The 22,675-nt window shown below is 45.0% G+C and overlaps 1 protein-coding gene across 1 annotated transcript in view; it reads left to right on the top strand.

Moving 5' to 3' along the window:
• Nucleotides 1-22,675, top strand: part of LOC137089826 (zinc finger protein 585A-like) — a 56,807-nt gene that overhangs the window by 19,544 nt on the left and 14,588 nt on the right. Inside the window, exons 3-5 of the mRNA XM_067453403.1 lie at nt 13,037-14,438; nt 16,430-16,484; nt 20,420-20,698. Of these exons, the coding sequence (XP_067309504.1) occupies nt 13,037-14,438; nt 16,430-16,484; nt 20,420-20,698 (1,736 nt within the window). The remainder of the gene's footprint in view (nt 1-13,036; nt 14,439-16,429; nt 16,485-20,419; nt 20,699-22,675) is intronic.

The raw sequence follows: 22,675 nt of genomic DNA, 5'->3' as shown, positions 1-22,675 counted from the left end.
CATTGTGAATAACTATAGTGTTCTGTGAGTATAACTCTCTGACACCAGCATTTCAAGTGGCTAAACACCTCAAAACTTTAATGCATATGATTGGATATTTGCTCATATCAGTGCGTAGACTCACAAGGACACTCAAACAGACCCAAAATAAACTGAGAAATATTTAAAACGGAGAGAAATAGAAATAATCAATTATACCCCCCCCCCCCCCCCCCCCCAATTCACAAGCGCGTATTGAACCGTTAATGCCGTACCTAACGGTTCAATATTACATTGAGAATTGTGGCTTCCCTAATATAAATACAGGTGACTTGACTTGACTCAATCCAAAGAACACTGTTTGTGGTGGAAGCATAATGGTGTGGGGATTTTAGTGGGAATCTCATAGGGATGGAACGATTACTGGTTTCCCGATGAACCACAATAAAATGTACTGACGGTTAGCAATATCTTTTAAAATTAAATTAACATTAAATCCACATGATTATCATGATTTTGAAAACTTGCGATAAATCCTGTCCAGTCACTGTCCGTCTGGTGCAGGCGCAGCACGCAACACTGTTTTTTAAATGAGAAGAAATGGCAGAAGGCAGTGACTGCATCGGGAGATTTTCTAGTCTTCTAAAAGGAACACATTTGAGATGGTCATATTCTGGCTTTGACAAAACTCCTAAGGGATTCTTAATCAAAGATGGTTATCCTGTCTGCAGAACATGCAAGAAGAAAGCTACTGTAATAGGAAAACACTTCAAATCTGCGAAAGTGAGGCAAGTGGACTTTGACCTCAATACCAAAACTATTTCTGCAAAATAATAACGTGAAGCTTGAGCTAAAGACGAACGAACACGTTCAGACACGACTAGGGTCAAATTTAAGGGAAAATGAAGCATTTGAAGAGAGAAATCAAAATTGAATCCAAAAATCAAAACTGACATCAATTTTTTGGGAAAATGTTTTAGCTTTTAGTATGACTATGTTAGCCTTAAAGTTATGAATAAGCTGGTGTGTTCCAAAACAATGACACAATTAGAATTAAGGAGATATAAGCATTTAAAACGTACAGTCTCTCACTTCCGCTAAAGGTGTCATGAACTGGCCTTTTTTTATACTGTTGTCTGAGGTCAACTAATGACGTTTGTGTGGTTTTACATTCGAAAACATCCTAACTAATAAGTAATAGGCTGTTTTCTACACTGGTTTTGAGGCTCTCTTCTGAACGCTGGGTTCTGATGGGCGTGCCACACTGGAGACATGGAAGTAAACACCCATGGCTAGGACTGGAGAACTGCAAACAGAATGATTATCTCGATCACAGGGCTAATAATCATCTTTATCAAACAAACACAATGATTTATTTCTCATCGACCCGCGATTGATTGGACTATTATTTTTATAATACACATAGCCAGCGAGATCGGACGATATAAGCGTGAACCACGCACATACACGTTCGGCGCGCGTGCTGCCGAGCCCTCCATGAGTCAGTGGGCGGGGCTACTGAATTAGATGAGTCGGTGTGTGGGGCTACTGGATTAGATGAGTCAGTGGGCGGGGCTACTGGATTAGATGAGTCGGTGTGCGGGGCTACTGAATTAGATGAGTCGGTGTGTGGGGGGCTACTGAAATAGACGAGTCGGTGTGCGGGGCTTCTGTATTAGATGAGTCGGTGTGTGGGGGGCTACTGAAATAGATGAGTCGGTGTGCGGGGCTTCTGTATTAGATGAGTCGGTGTGCGGGGCTACTGAATTAGATGAGTCGGTGTGTGGGGGGCTACTGAAATAGACGAGTCGGTGGACGGGGCTACTGAATTAGATGAGTCGGTGGCCGGGGCTACTGAATTAGATGAGTCGGTGTGGGGGGCTACTGAAATAGACGAGTCGGTGTGGGAGGCTACTGAAATAGACGAGTCGGTGGGCGGGGCTACTGAATTAGATGAGTCGGTGTACGGGGCTACTGGATTAGACGAGTCGGTGGGCGGGGCTGCTGAATTAGATGAGTCGGTGGGCGGGGCTACTGGATTAGATGAGTCGGTGTGCGGGGCTACTGGATTAGACGAATCAGTGGGCGGGGCTACTGGATTAGATGAGTCGGTTTGGGGGGCTACTGAATTAGATGAGTCGGTGTGTGGGGGGCTACTGAATTAGGTGAGTCGATGTGTGGGGCTACTGAATTAGATGAGTCGGTGTGTGGGGGGCTACTGAATTAGGTGAGTCGGTGTGTGGGGCTACTGAATTAGATGAGTCAGTGTGGGGGGCTACTGAAATACATGAGTCGGTGTGTGGCGCTACTGAATTAGATGAGTCGGTGTGGGGGGCTACTGAAATAGATGAGTCGGTGTGCGGGGCTACTGGATTAGATGAGTCGGTGTACGGGGCTACTGAATTAGATGAGTCGGTGTGTGGGGGGCTACTGAATTAGGTGAGTTGGTGTGTGGGGCTACTGGATTAGATGAGTCAGTGTGGGGGGCTACTGGATTAGATGAGTCGGTGGGCGGGGCTACTGGATTAGATGAGTCGGTGTGTGGGGCTACTGAATTAGATGAGTCGGTGGGTTGGGCTACTGAATTAGATGAGTCGGTGTGTGGGGCTACTGAATTAGATGAGTCGGTGTGTGGGGCTACTGAATTAGATGAGTCGGTGTGTGGGGCTACTGGATTAGATGAGTCGGTGGGTTGGGCTACTGAATTAGATGAGTCGGTGGGCAGGGCTACTGAATTAGATGAGTCGGTGTGGGGAGCTACTGAATTAGATGAGTCGGTGTGTGGGGCTACTGGATTAGATGAGTCGGTGGGCGGGGCTACTGGATTAGATGAGTCGGTGTGTGGGGCTACTGAATTAGACGAGTCGGTGGGCAGGGCTACTGAATTAGATGAGTCTGTGAGCGGGGCTACTGAATTAGATGAGTCGGTGTGCCGGGCTACTGAATTAGACGAGTCGGTGGGCAAGGCTACTGAATTAGATGAGATGGTGTGTGTGGGGCTACTGAATTAGATGAGTCGGTGTACGGGGCTACTGAATTAGAGGAGTCGGTGTGCGGGCTACTAAATTAGATGAGTCGGTGTGCGAGGCTACTGAATTAGATGAGTCGGTGTGGGGGGCTACTGGATTAGATGAGTCGGTGTGCGGGGCTACTGAATTAGATGAGTCGGTGTGGGGGGCTACTGAATTAGATGAGTCGGTGTGTGGGGCTACTGGATTAGATGAGTCGGTGTACGGGGCTACTGAATTAGATGAGTCGGTGTGCGGGGCTACTGAATTAGATGAGTCGGTGTGTGGGGCTACTGAATTAGATGAGTCGGTGTGCGGGGCTACTGAATTAGATGAGTCGGTGTGGGGGGCTACTGAATTAGATGAGTCGGTGTGCGGGGCTACTGAATTAGATGAGTCTAATGTGTGTGGGGCTACTGGATTAGATGAGTCGGTGTACGGGGCTACTGAATTAGATGAGTCGGTGTGCGGGGCTACTGAATTAGATGAGTCGGTGTGTGGGGCTACTGAATTAGATGAGTCGGTGTGCGGGGCTACTGAATTAGATGAGTCGGTGTGTGGGGCTACTGGATTAGATGAGTCGGTGTGGGGGGCTACTGAATTAGATGAGTCGGTGTGCGGGGCTACTGAATTAGATGAGTCGGTGTGTGGGGCTACTGAATTAGATGAGTCGGTGTGGGGGGCTACTGAATTAGATGAGTCGGTGTGCGGGGCTACTGAATTAGATGAGTCGGTGTGCGGGGCTACTGAATTAGATGAGTCGGTGTGCGGGGCTACTGGATTAGATGAGTCGGTGTGGGGGGCTACTGAATTAGATGAGTCGGTGTACGGGGCTACTGAATTAGATGAGTCGGTGTGCGGGGCTACTGAATTAGATGAGTCGGTGTGTGGGGCTACTGAATTAGATGAGTCAGTGTGGGGGGCTACTGAATTAGATGAGTCGGTGTGCGGGGCTACTGAATTAGATGAGTCGGTGTGCGGGGCTACTGAATTAGATGAGTCGGTGTGCGGGGCTACTGGATTAGATGAGTCGGTGTGGGGGGCTACTGAATTAGATGAGTCGGTGTGGGGGGCTACTGAATTAGATGAGTCGGTGTGTGGGGCTACTGAATTAGATGAGTCGGTGTGGGGGGCTACTGAATTAGATGAGTCGGTGTGCGGGGCTACTGAATTAGATGAGTCGGTGTGCGGGGCTACTGAATTAGATGAGTCGGTGTGTGGGGCTACTGAATTAGATGAGTCGGTGTGGGGGGCTACTGAATTAGATGAGTCGGTGTGCGGGGCTACTGAATTAGATGAGTCGGTGTGCGGGGCTACTGAATTAGATGAGTCGGTGTGGGGGGCTACTGAATTAGATGAGTCCGTGTGGGGGGCTACTGAAATAGACGAGTCGGTGGGCGGGGCTACTGAATTAGATGAGTCGGTGTACGGGGCTTCTGGATTAGACGAGTCGGTGGGCGGGGCTGCTGAATTAGATGAGTCTGTGTACGGGGCTACTGGATTACATGAGTCGGTGTACGGGGCTACTGGATTAGACGAGTCGGTGGGCGGGGCTGCTGAATTAGATGAGTCTGTGTACGGGGCTACTGAATTAGATGAGTCGGTGGGCGGGGCTACTGAATTAGATGAGTCGGTGTGCGGGGCTACTGGATTAGACGAGTCGGTGGGCGGGGCTACTGGATTAGATGAGTCGGTGTGGGGGGCTACTGAAATAGATGAGTCGGTGTGGGGGGCTACTGGATTAGAAGAGTCGGTGGGCGGGGCTACTGAATTAGATGAGTCAGTGTGGGGGGCTACTGGATTAGATGAGTCGGTGTGTGGGGCTACTGAAATAGATGAGTCGGTGGGCAGGGCTACTGAATTAGATGAGTCGGTGTGTGGGGCTACCGAATTAAATGAGTCGGTGTGTGGGGCTACTGAATTAGATGAGTCGGTGTGGGGGGCTACTGAAATAGATGAGTCGGTGGGCAGGGCTACTGAATTAGATGAGTCGGTGTGTGGGGCTACCGAATTAAATGAGTCGGTGTGGGGAGCCACTGGATTAGATGAGTCGGTGTGGGGAGCCACTGGATTAGATGAGTCGGTGTGCGGGGCTACTGAATTAGATCAGTGGTTCTCAAACTTTTTAGCCAGTGACCCCTAAACTAACATCGACGAGAACTCGCGACCCACTACCACAGAATACACAAACAATAAACAAAAAAAAATTGTTTTAAATCCACATCCACTTCTTTTGGAAGCTTGTTTCCACCAAAGAATAAAAAAATACAAAAGGTAATTGCGACTTTATATCATTTATAACTTTATAATTCGCACTGTAAATTTATATTACAATTTCACAATGAGAAAACAAGTCAGAATAGCGAGATGTAAAATCGCAATTTTTAGATTAAAAAAATCGCCATTATCTTTTCAAATATTTTCTTACATAGTGGAAACAAACTTCTATAATATTTACTGTATTTGCGCTTACCTTTCAGTGGGATGGGTGCACTTGTTTTTCAGTGCACAAAAGCGTAATCTGTGGCCTGATGTTGGATACGGCTACTCGCAGATCATCCTCAACATCAAGACGTGATCTGTATTTGTTTTTCATGTATGTAACAGTGGAAAAAGTCTGCTCGCACAAATAAGTAGAACCAAAAGGAAGCAGTACATCCATTGCCACACCGGATAACTCTCTGTATTCTTCTGCTACTGCGATCCAAAATTCAGGCAGTGTGGAACTGGAAAATAAAGTTTTTAATGTCCGATCACTGGACAGCTCCAGCAAAGCATCTTCCAGTTTTGTGGGGAGATTAGTCCTAGTTTCAGTGAAAGGTTGCCGTATCCAGTCATACAGTTCTGGTTGCGTCTCTTTTGGAAAATACTTATGGAATTGTTCCAAAAGGCCGTGGAGATGACCAGTGATGTGTGTTTTCAGGTTGCCGAGACTCAGTCCATTCTCCTCCAGATGTTCATCCAGCTCAGGAAATATCTCCACGTTGCCTTGTTCAACTCGCTCAGCCCATCTGTCCAGCTTTTTCACAAATGCATCAATTTTCTCATTCATTGTCAAGATGTTTGTGTTTGGACCTTGTAATGAAAGATTAAAGGGGGGGGTGAAACACTCAGTTTCAGTCAGTGTCATGTCAATCTTGAGTACCTACAGAGTAGCATTGCATCCTGCATATCTCCGAAAAGTCTTTATTTTTTTTATAATTATATAAGAAAGATGCGCTGTTCCGAGTCTTTCCGAAAAAAGCCGAGCGGGTGGGGGCGTGTCGTGTGAGCGGAGCTAAATAATGACGTGTGCAGCAGCGCGCTGCTATTGTGTTGAGTCGAGTGCGTCATCCCTAACAGCGGGAAAAAAACTTTATTCAAAATAAAAATATGGCTTTTAATCAGATACAGCCATACATCTATGATCCGGAATCAGACCCAGAGGCTGCAGTTGAACAGGAGCAGCAGCAAAAACGACTTGAGCAGGACGTCTCTATGTGGTACAAGTTATACACTAACTATATAATATGCTTAGCGGCTTGTGTTATTTACATATTTATACTTGAATTATATCGTCGTATTTTTGTCTTTGAAGGTGTACATGTGGGAAGTGCAGTTGTGCACGTGTGTGTGTGTGTTTACGCGTGGTTTGTGTAGACAGTAAGCGGACTGGTTTTGCACAGCAGGATTAGTTAGTGTTTACATAGAAAGACACGGAATAGTAGCGCATTTGAATGAAGAAGCGCGCTTATTTAGTTCAACATATTTCCCCACTCTTTGTGTATTGTTGTTTGGAGTGCTTTTACAATACACAAACATAAAGTTACACATATAGTGGCCAGCTAAACAAATGTACACGCACTACACATCGCATGCTCCATTGATCAATTAGCTATACGTGATCATGTTTGGGCTACTTGATGAGCATAGGCAAAAACACAGACATTTGAAGCACTCTTACTCACAGCCTGCGGTTCTAACGTTGGGACCTTTATCGTTGGGACTGCTCCATCCTTCAGCATTAGGCGATCGGAAAATCCGGCGTCAAGCTGGGCCTTGTTTATGAAACAGTCGGCACCGAAATGCAGCGAACAGATATAAACATTCGCGCAACTCAGTTGCTGATCCGGAAAAGCAAATTACATCCACTGTTGCCTTAACGCGGAGTTTTGGGGAATCTGTGCAGGACGGTCTTGGTCTGGCAACCAAAAACGCACTTTTTTGGTGACATTGTTATGTGCACATCACCTGTTTAGCATCCTACAAGCCAGCGCTTTGATGGGCGTAGGCTGTTGCTTTCGCTCTCTCCCTCGCTCTCTCTCACGCGCTTCCGGTAGAATTGTCCGTAAGGCCCATACAAGGAAATTCCGCCCCCGTTAACGTCAAAGGGGACGCATGATCGCAAAAAACTTGCCGAAACTTATGACTAACCGGAAGTAGTATTTTTGACAAAGAAATACTCCCATCAAACGTCCACCTTAACTTTTGAAACTTTGTCCATGTTTAGTATGGGATTCCAAGTCTTTAACAGTGTAAAAAGATCAGTATGCATGAAACAGCATTTCACCCCCCCCTTTAAGCATGTTAAGCCTTTCGAATATACAGGCCAAATAAGCAAGTTTTGATAACCAATCTGGATCTGTCAAGTGGTGCGCAAATTCAGATTTAGAGTCTTTCAACAACGAGTGCACTTCCTCACGCAGTTCGTAAAGCCGGCCGAGTGCCTTCCCGCGAGATAACCACCGGACTTCGGTATGAAACAGCAGCGCTTCGTGCTGTGAGCCCATCTCGTTGCAAAGGGTGGCTAGCAGTCTACTGGTTACTGGACGTGATTTTATGTGATTTACAATTTTGATTGCACCTTTGAGAACACTGTTAAGCTCACTATCGAGTGCTTTGCTAGCAAGAGACTCGCGGTGAATTATGCAGTGCGTAAACTTAACATGAGGAGCCACTTCTAAAACCTTTGCCTTGAGTCCCTTGTTTTTACCTACCATTGCACCAGCACCATCAGTACATATGCCAACACAGTTATCCCATGAAAGTTGCATCTCTTTTAGTCTGGTGTCCAGCTTGTTGAAAAGGTCACTGCCGGTGCAAGTCCCCTCCAGCACTGAGCAGAAGAGCATTTCCTCGTGCATTTTTCCATCAAATGTATATCTGATGAATGCCAGCAACTGAGAAGAATTAGACACATCGGTAGATTCGTCGACCTGTAACGCATATTTCTTTCCATTTAACCTATTAATCAATTGACTCTTAATGTGTTTTGAAATATCATGAATACGGCGAGCTATCGTGTCATTCGACAATGGGACAGTCATAAGCTCATTTGCAATTTTCTCACCATGCATGGCCCGACACATAGCCACAGCTGCGGGCTTAATCAAGGTTTCCCCGATCGTGTGTGGCTTTTTGGATTGAGCTATCAGGTATGCCACCTCATAAGATGCCTTCAGAGCATTAGCAGTAATTTGGGTTTGTTGTGCGAGTGTGCGTTTTTGAATCTGTAATTCCTTCTCTTTTCTGCGAAAAAAGTCTATAGGTTTCTCAACACAAGCAGGGTGTCTTGTCTCCAAATGTCTCTGCATTTTTCCAGGCTTCATACTTTCATGGGCAAGCACTTCTGAACAGATGACACACTGAGGATGGTCCACATCGTTGACAGTAGAGCAAGTGAATCCATACTTTATGAATTCCTCTTGATATTTCCGACGTTTCCTACATTGGTCAGAAGGGGTCTTGCTCTTGTCTTTTGTAGAGGTACACGGTTCAGATGATTCAGGCAGACTGTCCACAATTTCCTCAACATTTTTAGCCTTGCGAATTACAAATTTATTCATTCTTGCAGTTGCAGTTTCCACGTGCAGTTGCATGCAGTATCGATAACTAGCGATCAGTCGCCGCACGGTGACGTCATATCTTAGAGTCATGAAATATTATTTACATTAAAAAAAAAAACCTTCTAATCAACTCTGTCTTTAGAAATCCAAAAAATGTATTTGTAATCTTAATTTTTTAGTATTGAAAAATATTTTTGTAATCAGAAAATACAGAATTTTTTCAAACCAACTCGCGACCCCTTGAAATCATCCCGCGACCCCCCGAGGGGTCGCGACCCCCAGTTTGAGAACCACTGAATTAGATGAGTCGGTGTGTGGGGGGCTACTGAATTAGGTGAGTCGGTGTGTGGGGCCACTGGATTAGATGAGTCAGTGTGGGGGGCTACTGGATTAGAAGAGTCGGTGGGCGGGGCTACTGAATTAGATGAGTCAGTGTGGGGGGCTACTGGATTAGATGAGTCGGTGTGTGGGGCTACTGAAATAGATGAGTCGGTGGGCAGGGCTACTGAATTAGATGAGTCGGTGTGTGGGGCTACTGGATTAGATGAGTCGGTGTGGGGGGCTACTGGATTAGATGAGTCGGTGTGCGGGGCTACTGAATTAGACGAGTCGGTGGGCAGGGCTACTGGATTAGATGAGTCGGTGTGGGGGGCTACTGAATTAGATGAGTCGGTGGGCGGGGCTACTGAATTAGATGAGTCCGTGTGGGGGGCTACTGAAATAGACGAGTCGGTGGGCAGGGCTACTGAATTAGATGAGTCGGTGTACGGGGCTACTGGATTAGACGAGTCGGTGGGCGGGGCTGCTGAATTAGATGAGTCTGTGTACGGGGCTACTGGATTAGATGAGTCGGTGTGTGGGGCTACTGAATTAGATGAGTCGGTGTGCGGGGCTACTGGATTAGACGAGTCGGTGGGCGGGGCTACTGGATTAGATGAGTCGGTGTGGGGGGCTACTGAAATAGATGAGTCGGTGTGGGGGGCTACTGGATTAGAAGAGTCGGTGGGCGGGGCTACTGAATTAGATGAGTCAGTGTGGGGGGCTACTGGATTAGATGAGTCGGTGTGTGGGGCTACTGAATTAGATGAGTCGGTGTGTAGGGCTACCGAATTAGATGAGTCGGTGTGGGGAGCTACTGAATTAGATGAGTCGGTGTGTGGGGCTACTGGATTAGATGAGTCGGTATGTGGGGCTACTGGATTAGATGAGTCGGTGTGGGGGGCTACTGGATTAGATGAGTCGGTGTGCGGGGCTACTGAATTAGATGAGTCGGTGTGGGGGGCTACTGGATTCGATGAGTCGGTGTGTGGGGCTACTGAATTAGATGAGTCGGTGTGTGGGGCTACTGGATTAGATGAGTCGGTATGTGGGGCTACTGGATTAGATGAGTCGGTGTGGGGGGCTACTGAATTAGATGAGTCGGTGTGTGGGGGGCTACTGAATTAGATGAGTCGGTGTGTGGGGCTACTGAATTAGGTGAGTCGGTGTGTGGGGCTACTGAATTAGATGAGTCGGTGTGTGGGGCTACTGGATTAGATGAGTCGGTATGTGGGGCTACTGGATTAGATGAGTCGGTGTGGGGGGCTACTGGATTAGATGAGTCGGTGTGCGGGGCTACTGAATTAGATGAGTCGGTGTGTGGGGGGCTACTGAATTAGGTGAGTCGGTGTGTGGGGCCACTGGATTAGATGAGTCAGTGTGGGGGGCTACTGGATTAGATGAGTCGGTGCGCGGCGCTACTGAATTAGATGAGTCAGTGTGGGGGGCTACTGGATTCGATGAGTCGGTGTGTGGGGCTACTGAAATAGATGAGTCGGTGTGGGGGGCTACTGGATTAGATGAGTCGGTGTGGGGGGCTACTGGATTAGATGAGTCGGTGTGCGGGGCTACTGAATTAGATGAGTCTGTGTGTGGGGCTACTGAATTAGGTGAGTCGGTGTGCGGGGCAACTGGATTAGATGAGTCGGTGTGTGGGGCTACGGGATTAGATGAGTCGGTGGGCGGGGCTACTGAATTAGATGAGTCGGTGGGTGGGGCTACTGAATTACATGAGTCATGGGCGGGGCTACTGAATTAGTGTGCGGGGCTACTGAATTAGACGAGTCAGTGTGCGGGGCTACTGTATTAGATGAGTCGGTGTGGGGAGCTACTGGATTAGATGAGTCGGTGCGCGGGGCTACTGGATTAGATGAGTCGGTGTGCGGGGCTACTGTATTAGATGAGTCGGTGTGCGGGGCTACTGAATTAGATGAGTCGGTGTGCGGGGCTACTGAATTAGATGAGTCGGTGTGCGGGGCTACTGTATTAGATGAGTCGGTGTGCGGGGCTACTGTATTAGATGAGTCGGTGTGCGGGGCTACTGGATTAGATGAGTCGGTGTGCGGGGCTACTGTATTAGATGAGTCGGTGTGCGGGGCTACTGTATTAGATGAGTCGGTGTGCGGGGCTACTGGATTAGATGAGTCGGTGTGCGGGGCTACTGGATTAGATGAGTCGGTGGGCGGGGCTACTGGATTATATGAGTCGGTGTACGGGGCTACTGGATTATATGAGTCGGTGGGCGGGGCTACTGGATTAGATGAGTCGGTGTACGGGGCTACTGGATTAGATGAGTCGGTGGGCGGGGCTACTGGATTAGATGAGTCGGTGGTCAGGGCTACTGGATTAGATGAGTCGGTGGGCGGGGCTACTGGATTAGATGAGTCGGTGTACGGGGCTACTGGATTAGATGAGTCGGTGGGCAGGGCTACTGGATTAGATGAGTCGGTGGGCAGGGCTACTGGATTAGATGAGTCGGTGGGCGGGGCTACTGGATTAGATGAGTCGGTGTACGGGGCTACTGGATTAGATGAGTCGGTGGGCTGGGCTACTGGATTAGATGAGTCGGTGGGCAGGGCTACTGGATTAGATGAGTCGGTGGGCAGGGCTACTGGATTAGATGAGTCGGTGGGCGGGGCTACTGGATTAGATGAGTCGGTGTACGGGGCTACTGGATTAGATGAGTCGGTGGGCTGGGCTACTGGATTAGATGAGTCGGTGGGCGGGGCTACTGGATTAGATGAGTCGGTGTACAGGGCTACTGGATTAGATGAGTCAGTGGGCGGGGCTACTGGATTAGATGAGTCGGTGTACGGGGCTACTGGATTAGATGAGTCGGTGTGCGGGGCTACTGAATTAGATGAGTCGGTGTGGGGGGCTACTGGTTTAGATGAGTCGGTCTGTGGGGCTACTGGATTAGATGAGTCGGTGTGCAGGGCTACTGTATTAGATGAGTCGGTGTGCAGGGCTACTGTATTAGATGAGTCGGTGTGCGGGGCTACTGGATTAAATGAGTCGGTTTGCGGGGCTACTGAATTAGTTGAGTCTGTGGGCGGGGCTACTGAATTAGATGAGTCGGTGTATGGGGCTACTGGATTAGACGCGCGGTAGAGACGGTGTTTCAACACGCACTGACGTCAGTAGAGGCACAGGAGCGTTTGCTGAGCCTGGTGTCTATAAAAGCTTTTCTTTGACTAACAAGGAAGTTTTCAGCTCTGAAACTTAGAGGATATTTTTACAACTCTTGGGCTGAACGCCCAAACACGTGAGGCAGCGATTGTGACCGTCTGCGGGTGAGAGGTATCGACCGCATCCAGAAAAGCACGGGTGGAAAGACATCTTGAAAAAGACCCAGTGTCACACCCGTGTTGCTCTTTTTGTGAGGAAACGCTCTTTTAAATGTGCTGAAGAACCCAGGGACAACCATGGCAAAAACACAGGGAATAGTGCAGCCTGTGTTGTGCACTTACAGAAAAATGCTGTGAAAACAGCAGTCGTGTCTGTTGCAGCAGTACCAAGCGGTCGCGCTGTTGTGTGCTGTAGCGCCAACACGACCTTCGTCTCTCTCTCTCTCTCTCTCTCTCTCTCTCTCTCTCTCTCTCTCTCTCTCTCTCTCTCTCTTCTCTCTCTCTCGCTCTCTGTTGGGGTTCCCTGAAGTGATCCCAATTCGTCGGTGACGTATGTCGAACGTGACCGACTGAAAGAGACCTCCAAGTTTCCTAAATAAACTATTATTTTTAGAAATGCTGTGTTGAAAGAAATCTTTGCTCCGTTAAACAGCACTATATGAAACATAATGAAACATTTCATATGGGGCTAATAGTTTTGTCTTTCACTGCATGCCCTTACACAGAGAGAAGTTTAGAATTTAATATTAATTACAAGTTATATTAATTCTCATTTCAGACATGATGGAAGAGAGCGAGGAGAGTGAAGAACTGAGTGAAGTGGAGGAGAAAGATCATGTCAAACCTGGAGAAAAAACTTTGAGTCGCTCAAAGAATAAAAAGTCATTTATAAAGAAAACAAGAGCCAAGAAATCTACAACCTGCACTCAGTGTGGAAAGAGTTTCCCAACCAAACAACATCTTGATGTCCATATGAGAGTTCATACTGGAGAAAAGCAGTGTGAATGTGATCAGTGTGGAAAGAGTTTCTTAAGGAAACCTTATCTTGAGCAGCACATGAGGATCCACACTGGAGAGAACCCGTACTCATGTGATCAATGCGGGAAAAGTTTCACACGATCATCAAACCTTGAAGCACACATGAGGATCCACACTGGAGAGAAACCGTTCTCATGTGATCAGTGTGGAAAGAGATTCACACATTCATCAGCCCTTAAAGAACACATGTGGATCCACACCGAAGAGAAGCCATTCAAGTGTGATCAGTGTGGGAAGAGTTTCTCACGATCATCAGGCCTTGAAGGACACATGTGGATCCACACCGGAGAGAAGCCGTACTCATGTGATCAGTGTGGGAAGAGTTTCTCACAGTCAAGAAAGCTTAATGTTCACATGAGGATCCACACTGGAGAGAAGCCGTACCCATGTGATCAGTGTGGGAAGAGTTTCACATGGTCAGGAAAGCTTAATGTTCACATGATGATCCACTCCGGAGAGAAGCCGTTCTCATGTGATCAGTGTGGGAAGAGTTTTTCACGATCAACAAGCCTTAAACTACACATGAAAATCCACACTGGAGAGAAGCCATTCAAGTGTGATCAGTGCGGGAAGAGTTTCACACAGTCAGCAAAGCTTAATGTTCACATGAGGATCCACACCGGAGAGAAGCCTTTCAAGTGTGATCAGTGTGAAAAAACATTTATTGGGTCATCAAACATGAAGGCACACCTGACAGTTCATACAAAGGAGAAGCCACATTCATGTTCTGTGTGTGGAAAGAGTTTCAAACTGATGCAAAGTTTAACAAGACATCAGAAAATACACACTGGTGTGAGAGACTACATGTGCTTTGAGTGTGAGAAGACTTTTACTACAGTAGGCGGTTTAAAAAAGCATCAGAAAATACACACTGGAGAGAAACCTTACAAGTGTTCACACTGTGGCAAGAGATTCGGTCGGTTAGGACATCTGAAAACACACGAGATGATCCACACTGGAGAAAAACCTTATAAGTGTTCACACTGTGGCAAGAGATTCAGTCGGTCAGAACATCTGAAAACACACGAGATGATCCACACTGGAGAAAAACCTTATAAGTGTTCACACTGTGAACAGAGATTCAATCATTCAGGAAACCTGAAAGCACACGAGAGGATCCACAGCAGAGAGAAGCCACACGAGTGATCTGGGGCGTTTCCTCTGAGGAGGCAAGAGAGGCACTGCCTCCTCAAAACGAAACAATGACAATAAAGAGTAAAAGTCACTGGTTTTTAAAAAGTAATATTGTCCAACAGTGACACCCGCAGGTGAAGTTACAGAAGAAGGCGCGCCTCCTCTCTCGCCATTGACTTAAAGGGATACTTCGCCGCTTTTTCATATTAAACTGTTATTCCCTTAACTAAGATGAGTTGATACAGCCCTCTCTAGTCTCAGTGTGTGCTCTCAATCCCTCTGACGCGCGGTGACGATCTGATAACATTTAGCTTAGCCCACTACGCCCAGTTCATTCACTATGGTACCAAACAGAGATCAAGTTAGAAGCGACCAAACACCTCCACGTTTGCCCTATTTAAATACAGTTACACGAATAGCTGAACGATCAAGTATGGTGACAAAATAAAACATGGCGCTTTTCAAAGCGGTTTAAAAAGGAGAACTATAATGTATGGCGGAATAGCACTTCTGAGAGTACTTTGACTCGGCACAGTAAAAAGTCCCGGCTGAAAAATCCTCCCTCACATCTCCCCCTATTGACAGAAATGTCGAAGTACTCCCAGAAGTGGTATTCCGCCATACATTATAGTTCTCCTTTTTAAACCACTTTGAAAAGCACCACGTTTTATTTTGTGTCACCATACTTGATCGTTCAGATATTGGTGTAACTGTATTTAAATAGGGGAAAACGTGGAGGCTTCTAACTTGATCTCTGTTTGGTACCATAGTGAATGAACTGGGCTTAGTGGGCTAAGCTAATGCTATCAGAATGTCACCGCGCATCAGAGAGATTAAGTGCACGCACTCAGACGAGAGGGGTATGCATCAACTTGTTTTAGTTAACGGAATAACAGTTTAATATGAAAAAGCGGTGAAGTATCCCTTTAAGGCAGATTCCCTAATCCATGAAGTCCCGTGAGAGGAGGCAGTGCCTTCATCGCTTATGATTGGATATGATTGCAATCATTAGTGTTGTTTTTGGCAGCCTGTTTTAATTTTAGTTTTAGTCTAGCTTTTGTGTCAAGCTGTCATTTGAGTTTTTATTAGTTTTAGTCACGTTCATACTCTTTTTAATCTAGTCAAGTTTTAGTTTAGTTTTCTTTTAGTTAGAATTATCCATTTCTATTTTAGCCTAGATTTAGTCAATGAAACTTGTATTTTAGTCTCTTTTTAGTAAGGCAATTCCTAGTACCTAGTAGTATAAAACCAAAATCTTTTAGCCAAACTCTGATTTTAATTTACAACATATTTCTTTTACCAACCAAACATGTTAGAAGTACACACACACATACATTTAAATACAAACATGGAGATGTCTCTAAAGGTTTGTGGTGTGTTTTCCTGTGATTCTGTGGCTACATTTCTCCCCATCTTGTTCCACAACACCCATTTTATTTGCCACTTCTATGTTATAAAAGTTTTTCCCATTTCAAATGTTTACGTGCTTTTCTTTCTTTTCTTTTTCTTGAGCGATGATGAAATATCTTGCTTTTGTAAATACTTGCCAGCATTTAAGGATATACAAGTCTTAGATCTTTAACAGGCTTGTGCAAAATTCAGAATTTTATAATTGGCCTCCATTCAATTCATGAATTGGAATTTGAATTGAATTGACTCCGCCCTATCTCATGCATGGTGCAGAAGACAAATAACAAGTTTCGTAACAATATGCTAATGCTTTGATAAAATACAGCATTTTTAGGTGAGCAAGTTCAGTGCAGCCTTCGCTTTGTTCTTCCAAAAGTGAGAGAGGTATGGGGATGTGCACATTGATCTTGTGACAAGCAGTCGGGGACAACGTTTTTGCGTCAGGCCCGTGCACCACATCGTATTGGAAACAAAGCAATCTAGCTGACCATCTTGCAATGCATACACCAGCGCGATTCATGCCTTTTGTAACAAGCACAGTTGACAACGCTTGATGGTCCGTTCTGAGAGTGAATCTTCTCTCTTTTAGAGGTACGTTCTCCAGCGTTCCACGGCAAAAACATGCCAATGCTTCCTTTTCCACAGTACCGTACTTGTTTTCTAGCCTAGAAATCTAGACGCACCCTAGCGGCAGCAAATTTAATCTGCCCGCAAGTGTCGTCTAGCAACTCTCAATACCCTTCTGAGCTGTATTCCTTTCAATCTGGACGGGCCAATCACATCGTGTATAGAGTCGGCGGGCGGAGCCATAATGACGATGGCCGAGTTGCGTTTGCGTGCTTCTAGTAAACACGGAAACTGGCGAACGGCGGTCTTTTGAATCAGCTTTGACCGCGACTCTGGAAGACTTGGAGTTAAGCTTTTCTCTGAGAAAAGAACAAAGAACGGCACTGAAGTCATTCTTAAAAAGGGAAGATATGTTTGGAGTTTAGCCGACCGGATACGGCGAATGTTTAATCTGTCAGCGAGCTCTGCTTCACCTTCGTTGCTCTGGTTGGTGTAGCGCTATCCTATCGCGTGCAGAGGGAGTTTGAAAGACAACCGTTTATCTGCCCCTCAGATTGAGCCGTCAATGGTGAGTTTCCAGACCAAACATCTTGATATGGGTCTGGCTTGTCGGGCTACTTGTTTTCTGCATCAGTAAGCATTTGAGAAGCAAACGCTGTGACTCATTCTGTGCCATCTGGGTGAAGCTGAGATAGCATAACTCCTAACCCATAGTCAGATGCATCCGTTGAGACAAACGTTAAGTTTAGATCGAAAGGTGCGAGACCTGGACTATGTGTGAGCAGTGTTTTCAGTTTTTGAAAACTGTCCTCCACCTCAGGTGGCCAGTCCATGCTTGTTTATGAAGCCGTTTTTAGCAGGCATTGTAAAGGATCAACGACGGTTGCATAATTAGGAATACATTTGCTTAGCCACGAAGTGAGACCCAAAAATGAGCGAAGTGCAATGGCATCCCTAGGAGCAGGTGTGCTTATGATAGCGGCCATGTAATCTATACTAGGGCACAAGCCTTCAGCTGAAATAGAGTTTTCCGAGTATGACGTGCTTGGCTGGGCGAATGTACTCTTGTTGAGTTTCAGTTTCAGGTTCAGATGTTAGTCATGATTCTCCTAAGTTGCACCATAACAAATTATATCTTTAAGGTAACATTGGCAACCTGGCAGATCTTTTTGTATGTTGCTGAATAAGGACACTACACAAACCATTGGTTAAGATCTGTGTGTTGCTCTGTTGCAGAACTGACATGCACACACCATATCACAACACTGTTGACTTCCTGTTACCATGAAAACATACCCAATTTCCCCACAAGGTGGAGCTTTTGCCTAAGCAGTACAACAGGACACCTGGTAACAGATCTCTTAAGATTGTGCCTATAATTTTTTTAAATGCAGCAGGTGCTGAAGTGAGACCATAAGGAACTTGTGTAAACCGATACAGTCCTTCATGAGATAGAAACGCAGTCAAGTTTCTGCTTTCCACAGCTAGTGTCAAGTCGATCTGAGAAAATACTGTATAGTAGCACCCTTCAGCTCCATGAGCAATTCTTCCATATGTGGTAGTGGGTGTGAATCCACAATAATACTTCTTTTTAGCTCACGTAAATTCATGCACATACAGATTACTCCTTGTTTCTTTTTCATCACCACTAATAGTGAAACCCAGGGGCTTGCATCTATGGGCTCTATGATTCCAGCTTTTAGCAGCCGTTGGATCTCATTTGACACATCCTGGCCAACGCACAATGGAAGCCGGATGACTTTTTGTTGCACAGGTTTAATGGTAAATTAAAAGAAATTTGCATTAGCTGTAATGGCATTACAAGTCACTGTAGCAGTCATACAACCCAGTGCTGGCAAGGGCTGTTTAGAGTAAGTGATCAGTTGGGCTTTGGGCAGAAGAGGGAGTAGAAGTGAAATAATCCTCAAACAAGGATTGTGGAAGTATTGACACACTTAAACCTGTGTCCACCAGCAGTTTCACTTTGTGCGCAGAACCTTGTGGTGCTATGTCAACTTCACAGTCAATTGTATCATCAACTGAAGCATTCAAATTAAGCACTGTCATTTCTGGCACAGAAATTTCTTGTACTGCTTTCACTTTTGATTGGCATATTTTTGCAAAATGGCCAGGTTTCTTGCATTTATTAAAAATAGCAGATGCAGCTCTGTCATTAGCTAAGTGACTACGTTATCCACAGCGGTAGCAATGCTGGTTAGGTTTTTGCGCTTTAGAATCTACACGTTTCTTTAATTGTTCAGGGCGTGTTTTATGACGTTTCCACTGACCTTCAGTCGCCGAAGCGGCTTGCACAGCACTGTAGTTGGTGTCCGTTTGCTGGAGAGGAGTGAATCATTACATACAGCGGACTCAACTTGACACACTAAATTGACTGCTTTTTCCAGTAAAAAGGTTGATTCTGAAATCGCTTCAGTATACCTGTGTGTATATATCCTAATTAAATTCATAATCAAAGCTTTAATCAATATTTATCGTCCTATACTGTATAATGATAATGATTTTTTCCAGTTATGATTTTGCTTTGTTTCTTGTTTTCTAAAGTGTCTTTCATATTTTATTCAGTTTATATTTCCTTTTTCTGAAACACTAAAGAGTCAAGATGAATATTGCCTGTACTAGTGTCTGTACCTCTCCCTGAGAGAAAGCACGTTATCAGCAGGTTTTGGAGAATGTTTTGTTTATTATTAGTTAAGATGATCTCAACCTTGGAGGAAACCAGGATTCTCTGGAGATTTTGTGTGTGTGTGTGTGTGTGTGTGTGTGTGTGTGTGTGTGTGTGTGTGTGTGTGTGTGTGTGTGTGTGTGTGTGTGTGTGTCCCAGATCTGTGCAGCCCTAATGTGGGAGATGGACATTTCTGCAGAAAACACCAGACTTGAAGACACTTTTCTGTGGCCTCTGAGTTTACTGTGCTGTAATTCTGGTTATGGAGCGACGACTTGTCTACCTAGTTTGGAGATATGTGCTCCTATCTGTCTATGTGTAGAAAGTTGCTTACATTGCATTTTATCTACACTAATCAGAATGACGTGGATAAACTTTGAAAACAGTATAACTGTTGGACAATTGTATGATGACCAGCTCCTCAATATTTCCTCAATCTTTCCCCTTCATCTGTATGTCATTCTGTTATCCTTCACTTTGGTATAACTCTCTTTTTTTAATAGTCTGAATTAGGGATGCAACAATACAGTTAGTCCACGGTTCAATACACACCTCGGTTTTTCATCACGGTTTTCGGTTCGGTTCGTTTTTTTTCCTATTCTATTCTTAGGCAACAGGAACAGAAAGAGATTAAGGAGATTTTTTTATTGTAATACTCTTTTCTTTATTTTACTTAAAAGACATGAAAAACCTTACTTAAACATAAAACTTTACTTTAAAAAAAACCTTGTACACATTCCTAGTGTATTGTATAATATAAAATAAATAAATATAAAGATTTACAGTGGCAGCTCACAGATGTACTGTAGCATTTAAGAAATTGAATGAATAAATGTAGGCTAAAATTAAAAATACATAGTCTTCAAAATACAATATACATTGATTGAAAGCTACTGTTTTATTCATTTATTCAAGAGCAGTGAGCGATTTTTTTTTTCTTTGTCTATTTTAATACCTCTATAATTTTAGAGCTGAACTGTCCCTTTAAAGGGGGGGTGAAATGCTGTTTCATGCATACTGATCTTTTTACACTGTTAAAGACTTGGAATCCCATACTAAACATAGACAAAGTTTCAAAAGTTAAGGTGGACGTTTGATGGGAGTATTTCTTTGTCAAAAATACTACTTCCGGTTAGTCATAAGTTTCGGCAAGTTTTTTGCGATCATGCGTCCCCTTTGACGTTAGTGGGGGTGGAATTTCCTTGTATGGGCCTTACGGACAATTCTACCGGAAGAGCGTGAGAGAGAGAGAGGGAGAGAGCGAAAGTAACAGGCTACGCCCATCAAAGCGCTGGCTCGTAGGCTGCGCTGCACAGGTGATGTGACTTCAAGAAATTAACAATGTCACCAAAAAAGTGCGTTTTTGGTTGCCAGACCAAGACAGTCCTGCACAGATTCCCCAAAAACCCCGCGTTAAGGCAACAGTGGATGGAATTTGCTTTTCCGGCTCAGCAACTGAGTTGCGCGAATGTTTATATCTGTTCGCTGCATTTCGGTGCCGACTGTTTCATAAACAAGGCCCAGCTCGACGCCGGATTTTCCAATCGCCTAATGCTGAAGGATGGAGCAGTCCCAACGATAAAGGTCCCAACGTTAGAACCGCAGGCGGTGAGTGAGACTGCTTCAAATGTCTGTGTTTTTGCCTATGCTCATCAAGTAGCCCAAACATGATCACGTATAGTTAATTGATTAATGGAGCATGCGATGTGTAGTGCGTGTACATTTGTTTAGCTGGCCACTATATGTGTAACTTTATGTTTGTGTATTGTAAAAGCACTCCAAACAACAATACACAAAGAGTGGGGAAATATGTTGAACTAAATAAGCGCGCTTCTTCATTCAAATGCGCTACTATTCCGTGTCTTTCTATGTAAACACTAACTAATCCTGCTGTGCAAAACCAGTCCGCTTACTGTCTACACAAACCACGCGTAAACACACACACACACACGTGCACAACTGCACTTCCCACATGTACACCTTCAAAGACAAAAATACGACGATATAGTTCAAGTATAAATATGTAAATAACACAAGCCGCTAAGCATATTATATAGTTAGTGTATAACTTGTACCACATAGAGACGTCCTGCTCTAGTCGTTTTTGCTGCTGCTTCTGTTCAACTGCAGCCTCTGGGTCTGATTCCGGATCATAGATGTATGGCTGTATCTGATTAAAAGCCATATTTTTATTTTGAATAAAGTTTTTTTCCCGCTGTTAGGGATGACACAGCTTTACAACGCACTCGACTCAACACAATAACAGCGGCGCGCTGCTGCACACGTCATTATTTAGCTCCGCTCACACGATACGCCCCCACCCGCTCGGCTTTTTTCGGAAAGACTCGGAACAGCGCATCTTTCTTATATAATTATAAAAAAAATAAAGACTTTTCGGAGATATGCAGGATGCAATGCTACTCTATAGGTACTCAAGATTGACATGACACTGACTGAAACTGAGTGTTTCACCCCCCCTTTGAGGACAAGCATTCACAATCACTAGTCTGCGCTGCTAAGACCTGCTCATCTCATACAGACACACGATTTTACTTTCACTTTAGACATAACCGACTGTGTTTATGTATGTTGCGTTTGACAGTATTAGCGCAGTAAGACTACTTAGTCCAGTAATCATGTGTCCAGAGGTTGACAGAGTACACAACTTCATTACTTGAGTAAAAGTAAAAGCACTGCTGGCCAAATATTGCTCCGTTACAAGTGAAAGTTGTAAAAACAGATTGGTAAAAGTACAGAAATTTTGGTACTTTAGTATCAAAATTAAATTTCCCTTTTATGTCGCCGCATTATTGTATTATAGTTGTATAAATGCACATTATGCCATCATGGTTTAAGCCAGTCAGTGACGCTCCATCTGACACACTAGCAGACGACTAACTTAAACTCATTTAAATACTTGTTTAAAAGTTATAAAGCTGCTGTCACTTTAAGGCCGAATGCACGGATCCAATACACTGATACACATCTGATATTCTCCCTCTTTACTCTTCTCTTACTCCCAGACATTTACATCTTTGAAAATTTTATGAGACATGCAGGTGTATGCCAAGTAAACTAAATGGTAAATGGACTGCATTTATATAGCGCTTTTATCCAAAGCGCTTTACATTTTTGCCTCACATTCACCCATTCATACACCGACGGCGATGTCAGCCATGTAAGGCGCCATCCAGCTCGTCGGGAGCAGCTGGGGTTAGGTGTCTTGCTCATGGACACTTCGACACTTGGTCAGGTGGAACCGGGGATTGAACCACCAACCTTCTGGTTTGTAGACAACCTACATGAACCACTGAGCCACTGCCGCCCCAAACTAAACTTTAATCTTTTCAGAAAACTGAAACACACTTTCTAAATATGGCCATGTCCACACACTGTGCAGAGAAGCCGTCTTCTTCCATTTTACTATAAACCGTTCATTGTTCAATTTTTCCCATGACCCTACAAGAGTGATTCCTGAAAGGCTTTCTGCAAAAACCCAAACACCTTTTAAAGAAGAAAAAAATCATCACTGACTTTCAAAGCTGCGACAGAAACGACTTTCCACTTCGAGGACCTTGATAGAAA

This window comes from Pseudorasbora parva, chromosome 2 (assembly GCF_024679245.1).
Source record: "Pseudorasbora parva isolate DD20220531a chromosome 2, ASM2467924v1, whole genome shotgun sequence".
In the NCBI taxonomy this organism is placed as follows: domain Eukaryota; kingdom Metazoa; phylum Chordata; class Actinopteri; order Cypriniformes; family Gobionidae; genus Pseudorasbora; species Pseudorasbora parva.
The sequence above is the reverse complement of the archived record's forward strand: the minus strand, read 5'-3'. Positions and strand labels throughout refer to the sequence as shown.